Below are 11,477 nucleotides of genomic sequence, written 5' to 3' on the forward strand. Positions count from 1 at the left end.
TTACATATATTTTGATTTCCAATTGAGATAATCCAATTAACTTACACATTAATGAAAACTAGTGAAAAGAAAAACATATTCAGCCGTGTGCAGAGATAGGGGACTGGGAGAATTTCAAATGTGACAGGTAGTTGAGGTAAGCATTTTCACAATGTAACGTGTTTTTATCTGATGATGACAGTTGACCAAGTGGATACATCACATCTACGACGGACACCGTCGATTTAGAATGTTTAAAACTCATTAAACGTGCATCCACCTATCTTTCTACCGACTTCATTTGATAAGACTCTGATGAAAAGCCTGAATATCAATAATGAGATGATGGATTGTTTTAGCGAGTGAACATTACGCAAATTGAAAACTTTGATGGTAATCCAGTCTCAGTAGCACAGTTGTTAATGTGTTTATATTTGAATTAATAGGTAACCGACTATCAATCTTGTTGTAAACGTCATTACTGCAGACTTTTCATCTCATCTACCTAATAAAATTCTATATCACCTACTTTTAAAAATTTCACGAGTGGATCTACGAGTATTGAAGCACTGATTTATCTATGACGATATAGATTTTATCAAAATGTCTCTTACTAGTTGGAGACGGTTTAACTAGCCGACAGCTGTTTGCAAGTAGTTGAAAAGATCGGGATAGAATCCGTTTTTGTTTCAACCTATACCAATCATTCAACCAAAACTATGCATCATAATCAATAAACACGTCATTTCTGGTCAACAGTACTTGAAATAATGCACTTCAAGAAAGTGATGTTATTTGTATAGAAGTAAAGGAATAGTATAGAAAAAGATCAAAATGTTCTTCTTTGATACTGTTTATTCAAACAATTGGATCATTTGAAACTAGTTTCAGCGCGTCGGTTATTTTCATTGATCGATTAAAACAATGTCAGTAGACAATTGAAAACCGGAAAACTGTTTACGGGTACTTATCAAAAACATTCTTATAAACGACACTGTACACAATTAACCTTATTTAAATTAAATATGACATTTAAATGTGTAAATAATTGTTTAACTAAAATAGAAGTAATTGCATACATTCTTGCCACATTCTGAATAAATCAAAGAGATTTTTATTTGATATCTCACAAACTATTCGAATAAACTTCAAGTCCACCAAGTATATTGCAATTGAACAGAACCTAATTTATTCAAGCAAAAATGCTTATCAGAAACTTAACTAGATCCACTTGATATCTCTATAAAATTGTGCTGAATACTGAAGCTTCACAAACTCTGGTTACATATTTTTCCCAAAGGATACTGTGATTGGCTTGTTAAAATTGAATTCAGTAAGCATTTCTGACGAAATGATAATGACAGATTGAATACCTACGAATATCCGATTCGGATAATTTACTTCTTATTCTAGTTGCACTGAATGCTTTGTCTCATTCTAAAATTTTCAGAATGAAGTTCAAATTGTGGGAATGATTTTCGCATTCCATTCACTATTTCAGTAACAGTGTTAGGTTATTAGTGGGAAAACTCTATACTCATGATCTTATTTAACTTCAGTTATCAATCTTTAAAATTCTTGTCATATAATTACTGCTAGAGAACGAAATCTAACTTATGCCAGTCATACTTAACAATCAGTATGATAACTGTAAGTCACTAAGTTAAATCTGATGATTCAAAATTCGAATCTCATGAATAGATTTTGAAGCGAAACGATCCTTAACCAATATTATTAGCTTCTGTAAGGATCATCAGTTGCATGAAGAGTGTAAGCAGATTTATAATTTCAGATTACAGGTTGAGCCTAAAAATTATTTCTTATCAATTAGTTGCTTGTCGTAACTCTACACTGGTGTTGAAGTGGAGCTAGTTTATTAGATGTGCAATCAAATGAATGTATATTCATGCTTTTGAACACACATATTATTTCAGATCATCATATGTGACTAATGAATTACATTTTCATTCTAGTTACATGACCTCATGACAGTTTGTGGACACTGTATTATTTTCACTGTTTGCATGAACAGCTGAAATATTCTGGGAGATTACAAACGAGCTGAATGCATCGATTGGCCATTGCTTTCTGGTATGAGACAAGTCAGTAATGTGATTACACGAACGTGCACACGGCACTGGAATTCAACAATCTCGAGCTCGCTTACGATCGATCAATTTCTAAACTAGTTAGCATGCACAATAAATTGTACACGTCCAACTTCCGTTCAACATGTAAAGCTGATTGTCAAGTATTATCTACTTTACCCTTTAATTTATATATTAATGTTTTAACAGGTTTTCATGTAACCAGAACTACAATAGGTAAGTGTGTTTTTGTTTGCGTTTGAACATCTAACATACTGTCCTAAAGAATGGGAATACTGTTGGTCACCAATCATTCTACTCCTGCATCCTTCATGTTTTCTTACATTGTTTAGATTTATAAATTGGTTATACAATGGGAGAACCTTCACATTATTTGGGCAGTTCAATTCATCAACGTTTGCAACTAGTAAAATCTGCTGAATACGATCAGCTTTGCCCTACTGGAGTCTTGATTCATAGACTACTTTTGAAAAAGGTATGTATTGTGCTCAAAAGGCACAGGTCAACATCAACTTTCTCTAGATTTTTTCTTAAATAGTTTGAAAGCCCTACCCCCGATGGTTACTGAAGACTCCAAAAAAAGAAGATGACTTCACGTCAGCCCTTCTCTTACAAAACGAAGCTCCGTTTCCTAAAAGCTATAAGATATTTTGAAGCAGAATTGCTAGATTCCACTTCATGAGCGGAAAATTTTGTATTGTTTTAAACCGGAATTTTGATATTTGGTTGTTCTAAGGCATCAACGATTTTATCAAAAACGATAGCGTCGGGTTTAATAATATGTCATAAGCTTGGAAACGCTGAAAGGTCTATCATATCACATACCGTAAAGAGAACACAAACTTTCAAACAAGCTACCACTGAGCCGGCACATAATGGAGTTAGTTTCCAACTTTGTGAATTACATATATCCATATTTACCTGATGAATGTTCGAGACAACGACAGACAAATTTCATCACATTACCAATTTTCTAAGGGTCACATTTTAAAGCTCGCACAATGGAAAACTTTTCACAAAGCAATGTTATTCCAGTCAAGATACAAGCCTATTGTTTGTCTTTTACAACAAATCTTATTTCATCTGGTTTGCATGTCAGATTCTGACTTTAAGTTCGAAAGTATTTTTGACTTGGTTGTGTTGAGATTTCAAGACGTCGGTACAGACGGGCTGTAAACGTAACTTGTAAGTCTACCGAGTGATTGGAATCGCTTTAATACAAAATCCCACTCTGAGTTGCATAGTTGCTTTTTACTTAATAAACATTAAAGTTACGGTGGTCGATCATATTGGAGTAAGGCTGTTAATAATTAATTATTTACTAATTTCTTAATATTGTGTTAATCTTTTGGAAAGTTTCATATGTAACACTATCAATCAAAATACTAACTCAGAGAACTCAAAAACTGAACCATTCACGTTTAAGCAGAAATCCGAAAAATTCAGGAATTCTGAAAACGACTATAATAAGCTTCGAGGGAAGCGAAGTTAGTAGCCATTTATGTAAATGTTTCTAGTTGACGAAAAAAATACATCAAAAATTATTTCAACAAACAAACGTACGTCACATAATACGCGCAGAAATCATTATAACTGTGTCGGACGCCAAATATCGCCAAGTGGCATAAGACAATACAGAAAACATGTGATGTATGAATAGAGAATAAGTAGAGAGAATGGAAAAGAGCTGAACAGTACGCAGCATTTGTGTTTTCGAAAATGCAATTATTTACTAAAGTTCATTAAGAACTACTCACTACTACTACTCACTCACTACTCACCAGATACAGAAACATCTTCACAAGTCAGCGAACGGATAGTTATACAGTGAATGGAGAGGATCATCGACATCATGAACTCATAACTGACCAGCTATGAAGAGGTATAATTATTAAACATCATTGTAAAAAATCTGGTCCAAATCAGGGGAAGTAATGAAAAGCAAAGGAAAGCTTGCAATCACCTACAAGACGTTTCGCACTAATTGAGAAACATACTGTATTTGGGAAACATTTTATGAAGCCATCAACTAGTGTGTGATTAGTTTTAACCACAGGTGTTTCGTAAAATATACATAATATAAATAAATAAACGTGGGATATTCATGCTTTTCGACCATCGGGTGATGTAATACTGGCCAATTTGAATAAGATCCCTTATTTTGTTGTACAGGTGAACAACCACTCAGTACATCCAACTCAAAGATTTCCAGTGAACAAACCCACGAAACTCAGTCATCACACGTGAAATATCTTCACAATAAATTATCTCCACTAACAAGCCACCCTAAAGCCAATTCCAGTTTATCTATGTATCTAACTCCAATGCATTGTTATAGTAATTATTGATATCATTCACTGAAAACAAATATTCATCGTTTCCTTTTCAAACGTCGTGTAAATAAGAAAATGTCAAGACGTTAATTACCATATTCCATGTATTGTGTGTTAGAACAATAGAATGTAATTCTAGAATATTGTTAAGTTCACTACATACTAAATTGGATAAAAATGTTTCAGTATACATTATTGCTATTCTTATCTGATGATGATGGTGCTGTCGACGAGGTTAGAAAACTGGTCATCTGAAAGAAAAGTATATGAAATATTTGATCATTCTTGATAGTATTTCAGACACGGAATAATTTTCATGAAAACATTCGTTTTCACAGATGTGAATATTAATATGCTTTTGAATTGTAATAATAACCCAATATGAAATGTGTAATAATGTAGCATATAACTCCGCCCGCATCCCCTCCGGGGGCCACTACCGGTCCCGAGGCCGCATAAAGGAGGAGGGCTGGGCATGGATTTAGTGACCCAATCCCGCAGAAAACCATTGCGCTAAAAAACGCTATCCTGGAAAAATTATGTAAACCATAACAAAAAGGAGTGTGTAAATTTTATAAATGAAAGTCAGTATTCTGGTCAAGAGATGTGATGACGAATAATTCAAGGTTAACTTGTCAACTTTGTTTCATTGTTCGACTACAACCGTGTCTTATCACAAACTGAGCAGCACTACCATAAGTATTCTACCTCACTATAATCATTCGAATAATTGTATACATGTTGATGTGTGGTGTTTATATCAACGAAAGATTTCTTTGTACTTGATGACTGCTTGATTTCTAATTTCAGATATAATACATTCGTCTGTGTTCAAATAGTACTTCTTGGTTGAATTGTGTTGTTTCTGGGATTCCTAGTTTATACTTTAATTAAAATACTCCTAACTATCACATGAGGGAAGCTTTGTGCAACTATTCTGGAACAAGTATTAATTTGCACAGGAATCATTGATGTCAATGACTGAATATTGATCACATACAAACTGAACACATTTTCATGAATGCTTGCAAAACATTTTGGTCAAACCTTACTCATCCAACAACCAGCAACGAAGCAACAGTAATCCACAATCTGTGAATAGAAAGTGGAGGCATTTTGTGAACGGTGACTGCCACAATACATAGTCATGATTAAATAAACTGTTTATTTACGACCAAATGTCAATGATAATTGAAGCTACTAATGAGTTCACAAGAACAGATATTTATTAAAACTTAACTACAACATAATGAAACAGTACTCACTTATCACTTTTTATCTGACCAATCTGTTAATTCGTAAATGAAATGAGCAGTGGAAATCATGGAATGCAACTATAGCCGTAACAATTTTCTTGACATGCATAATCCCTCTTTCTGTATTGTTGTTTTAATGAGGTCACCTCAACCGATAACCATTTGCACAGTCTATCGACTGTTTAAACCCTGACTTGCCAGTCAGCAAATTGATACATGTTTCCTCAATATGGTTCGTGATTTTAGGGAAAAGAACAGCGTTGGACCCAGTAACGGTCGTCACATATTCGAATTACGTTGATAGCATACGTCAGTATACACCACGTTTATTAACAGTCTCAGTATTGTCGATTCGATTTGATAGCGTTTGCTGTGAAAGCGAGTTATTGAGACGACCTTGAAATGGACATGACAAACTGTCAGTCCATTCTTACTGATTATGAGTATAGCCTCAGCAAGTGAGTGGTTCACTTAGAGCAAGTCATTAATATTACTAATCGGTAGCAGGTTTTATTTGAAACGTTAATCAGTTGACGTCTAAAACGGGTTATTCTGTTTGTATATTAAAAATCGACGCCACGTAGTCTCGTCGTTATGAATTAGGGGAGTCTGTATATTCCAATTGTAGAGTGAACCTGATTCCGATCCGAAGATTTCGCATATCGTTACTAGTTATGCTAAGGTATTTGTGGCTGGTGTGCTGGTTCCACGCTACAGATATCACATGGGTGAGGTATTTCTACTGCTTATTGTGTTTATGTTATTTCGAGTTCACACCAATCCAGTATGCCATGTTGTGGGTGCCAGTTGTTTCCGCACACACAATACTTTCACAGAGATGATATCCATTAAGTATTCCCTTGATTCTATGGTCGAACTTGTAAGGCGACTTTTAACACACACTGAGTGGCATTCTTAACATTCGCTCAGTCTAGGTAATCAATGATGCAAAATCATATTTCTGGAATGTAAAGTTGTTCACGTTGTACTGAATAACCTATTCATAACGTAAACAACTTCTGTTAACAAGTTTAGTGCAACTGGGCACCAAAATTATTTGCCATAACAAACGGAATGTTGGGAATAACAAGGAGTAATAGTGAGTAATATGACATGATGATATACGATTGCCGATGATGTCACCACTCACAAATGATTAATACACGACAGTTCAACTCAACGATGCATACATGCAGTAAACGACACATGTCACAACTTACCAGGAGAAAATGAAGCATAAATACAGTGACCTGAATTTTGATAAACAGTTAAGTAATATTGAACAGTGATAACTGCAAATGATTCATGGTTATAAAACTTGAAGTGATAAATTAATGTAAGTAAACTCTAAACAAAGCTATAGCAAATGGCTATCACAATGTTTGTTTGTTTTTGCCGAAACAAATATGTGGCATAATTGAACTTCTACTTTAGGAAAAAGAAACAACTAGGTGGCGTACTTAATTTGCATCTTGTCCAAGGATTTTAAAGTAGTTGATTTGACTGTTCGATACATTTTAATTACGCTTTTGTCTACTGTTTCCACAGGCAACGCCATCATCACATACTTCAGCAGCTATCAGTGAACACACTCAAGGAACATGGTCAACAGGTCGATAGAAATAAGGAAAACCGGCTGCGAAGTAATGCAACTGACAGATGTTGAAGTTTCATCGGTATTATTCGCATATGTGCGACTTGTGTTCACTACCTCTACGTAATTCCAATCATGACACATACAGATGACAAATCGCAAGTACAAAAATGTGCTCGAATATTCTCATTATAACATGAACAGGAGTTACTCCAATATAATCAATTGAGAATGTTACCTGTATAGTTCACTTTCAAATTTTTCAGTTCAGATATTCGTATTATTGACGGCAAACCTTGAATATAAATTCAATGAAAATGTGAGCAAGACCTAATTTAGATAGGGAAGTAAAGTGACCATGGATTATCGCAAAACACGACGACAGACAACATGAACCATAGGGCAGGTACACTAGATAACACAATGTGAAATTGTGCAAAGTTTTGAGGAAGTCAGTGACACATTGATAAGCAAAAATGAATGCCGATTAGTCAGAACAACGACAAAAAGTTATCAACAATATTGCAGAAAACAAAGATACAAGTGAAGATAAAAATTGACAAGTCACAACATCCCTAATTTACAAATCAGTGATAGAGAGAGAGAGTGAATGAAATCATCAGTCAAGGTAACATACCGTGAGAGTTTTCGTCTTTGACAGTTGTTGTTGAGGGTTCACTTGTTCCGGTCTTTATGTTCGCATTCCAACCTAAATGACAGAAGGACATCGGGAAACGGACCGACAGAGTAAGTTCAATAGGACAATGAAAGAGTTGAGACAGATGTGTATCATTATCAGGTTTTGATTTGATAATTTCGAATGAATTGAGCATTCGGTAGATTGTTATGTATAAATTCTATATTTGCAATATCCTAATGAGTAGAACATTGAGATTTTCTGACTTTTCGTGACTCAGTTTAAGTCACTTCTTCAGAGAATAAATAATCAAATCAAAATTAACCGTAGTTGAAATAGTACAGCGGAGCAATTGGAATATTAAGCGATCGATCAAAAAACAGGTCTGAATAAATAAATACCATGTCATTTCGGTCAAGGTGATTCATAAGCGACATGTGTGTAAATTTGTGCGTGTGTATATGTGCACTGTTAAGGATGAAACTTGTGTGACTTTTATGGTGAGAAAGGACAGAGTTCAATTTGTAAGGTAGTAGTGTGAATTGTAAATAATATCAAACTAGGTGGCTAGGATAGATAGTCCAAGTAGGATGTATGAACAGACCTTCTTTTCTATTGACAGAAGTAGGATTATGCATTATATGGAACGCTTGAGCTACTATCCTTTCTTTGTAATTGGAAAAGCCTTTTATTAATATTTTGATATTTTTGAAATCAATTTGATGATTGTTGAAAATGACATGAGCTGCTATTGCCGATTTAATTTGAAGTCTATCCAGTTGTACAGGATTATTAGGAGATTTCTTTGTGTACCTTTGGCACAAGTCAAGATTTCTCGAGATGACTCTCCAAAATAGAAGGCATCACAATCGACACAACCTAATTTGTAAACGCAGTTCTGTGTAGACATCAATGGGATTTTTTCTTTTAATCGAACTGAAGTATTTCAAAGTGTGTTCGTTGTTTTGTAATATACTTTAATTCTGTGTTGTTTTAAGATTGTTTAGAGTTCTTCTGTTGTGCCAAGACGGTATGGTAAAACTGCGGTACCAATCCAGGGCATTTCATTCGAATTATTGTTATTATTATCATTATTAATATTGTTATTATTACTCACTGAACCGTCTTGTTTTAATATACTCCTAATAATCTTCATAGGAAAATTATTAAATAGTAAGATACTAATTAAAGTTTTTTGTTCTTTTCGTTTGTCCCCTTCTGATGTGATGATCTTATTGACTCCTCTAAAAAGATTTCAGGCTGGCGAGATCTTAGTACTGAAAGGGTGTTCTGAATGTAAGTCAATATAGCGATTACAGTGTGTAGGCTTTCGGTAGATTGATAGATTTAGAATCACATTTAGTCTTCTTTCCACTAAGCAACCTAAGAATGGTAGCTCATTATGTTCATATTCATTCGGATTCATGAATTTGATGTAAGATGAAAGTGTATCTATCCTTTTGAAGACGATCTTAGATGAGTCTTTTCTTTATCATAAAAATGTATCATCTATATATCTAAGACAAATTTATGGTCGAATATCGCTGGCGAAGATATTTGATTCTATGTGTGCAATAAACGGGTTGGCTACAGTTGGGAGATCCCATTGCTACACCGTTAGTTTGCTTGTATAACATCCCGTTAAAAGTTAATAAAGTCGAACGTCAGAAAATCTAATTTTTCTACTCATCAGTTGAGACTGATATCTGAAAAGTTATTCACTGATCGTGTAAAGATAAAATTTCACATGTCTCAACATCCTCAACTTCAAATGGTAGAAAAAGAGAGAGTGAGTAATCGATTGATTGATGTAGTGTGTGTGTGAGTGAGTGTATGATTGAGTGAGCAAAATCATAAGTCGAGGTAACATATCGTGAGAGGTTTTGTCGTTGACAGTTGTGTCTTTCACGTTCACCTTATCACCTAAATCACAAAAGGACACGGGGAAGCAAACCGACAATGAAATATTTGAGACTATACGATTTCGGAATTATTTTGGATTTACTTGTTTTTTTATCACTTTTTCGCATAAATACTCACCGTTGCTTTTCTTTTTCATTAATTCAACGATTGAACTGTGTATTCTTTTATATATGTTATACCCTACACAGCAATACCCTATTTTCATTAGTTCTTCGTATTTAATATCCATGGTGATAGACTCTTTAGGCACATCGAACGAACAGTTCTCCATTACTTCACCTAACCCGGGGTATTTCTCCGACATAACGTTCTTCAGCTAAAATCAAAATATTGAGACAGTGTATAACAGGCTTTACACAATTAGGTATTCAGTGCTGGTCTATATGTATCATATAGTAAATTCATGTAAATTTGCTCTTATTTATCATGTGAAACTGTTTTTATATAAATCCTGGTAAACGTTGATAAGAAATACTTCGGAGGCCACATAACAATGATGTTTGACGTTAGGGACTGCAGAATATTAAGAAAACAATGAACGTCAACGAATGTCATCAAAGCGAGTATCGACGACCGATTCGTTGAAATTGTGGAATTAACGGTATGAAGAAATAAAAGTTTGGCAATAAACTTAGACTTCAAGGTTCTCTTAATCAAAATGTAGCTGGTACTTAACTGACCAACTCAAAACGCAATAGGTTCAAGAAGACTTCATAATACATGATCAGATCGAAACTCACCTCAGAACACTTATCATCGGTTACAAACGCACCAAAATACCCATCGAACCGATTTAATTCTAAAATGCACGACATTCATTAGACATAGTTTGTAAAACAAATGTTCACCATCAATAATATATTTCATGAATCGGTTAGTCAATAAAACCACTCTACTTAGTGGGCATTGTAAGCCGTACTGCATATCGGTAATTGTGTTGACCGAGGAATTCGTAACAAAAGCAACAGAATTGTTCAGACATAATTTACATTCGTTGCTGATTTAATCCTCGGTCGAAATAATGAGAACTTCATTGTGACGGGGAGGTGAAACCAATGCAGGAAACGCTGTCATAGTTATTCACCGAATTCTCAAGAAGAACAGCTATCTGGAGACTGATGAGCTGAACGATTCGAAACCGACTTGATGAAGAAAAAGTGAGCTTGTCTAGTGAGAAAATTACAAAAATGCAGCAGAGAGACTTGCGAAGTAGCGGTTGAATGATATTTCTAATCAATCGCCTGATTTCTCTGTGTAAATTTAATGTGAGAGTGTTTGTGTGTTGAATGTCTTTCAAGCACGTCAATGTCAAAAGCTTATGATTTGGCATATTGTGGAGGTAAATTCAAAAGAACGTCACGAGTCGAACGTTCAATGACACACGGAATAAACTGTATAGTTTCACTTTAGCAGCATCTTCAATATTAAGTTCGGCATGATAAAAGCATTCGGTGCACACAATATTCACAAACAAAGCAATAAAAATATTTCATTCGGTCACTTTTACACACCTCAGTTGAGATCATCAAGAGGTAACAGGAAAATTGAATTTCAAAGCAACTACCTCATACACACAAAAACTTACCTTGTGTTATACGTTTCGGATCTACAAATCAAAATAAATATTATTTTGCAGTCGATGACAAT

The 11,477-nt window shown here is 34.6% G+C and overlaps 1 protein-coding gene across 1 annotated transcript in view; it reads right to left on the minus strand.

Annotated features, from left to right (window-relative positions):
• Positions 1-10,134, minus strand: part of Smp_199030 (hypothetical protein) — a gene marked incomplete at both ends in the record, with an annotated part of 31,735 nt that extends 21,601 nt beyond the window's left edge. Inside the window, one exon of the mRNA XM_018794865.1 lies at positions 9,913-10,134. Within this exon, the coding sequence (XP_018647003.1) occupies positions 9,913-10,134 (222 nt within the window). The remainder of the gene's footprint in view (positions 1-9,912) is intronic.
• Between the last annotated feature and the right edge of the window lie 1,343 nt (positions 10,135-11,477).

Source organism: Schistosoma mansoni, assembly GCF_000237925.1.
Source record: "Schistosoma mansoni, WGS project CABG00000000 data, supercontig 0182, strain Puerto Rico, whole genome shotgun sequence".
NCBI lineage: Eukaryota > Metazoa > Platyhelminthes > Trematoda > Strigeidida > Schistosomatidae > Schistosoma > Schistosoma mansoni.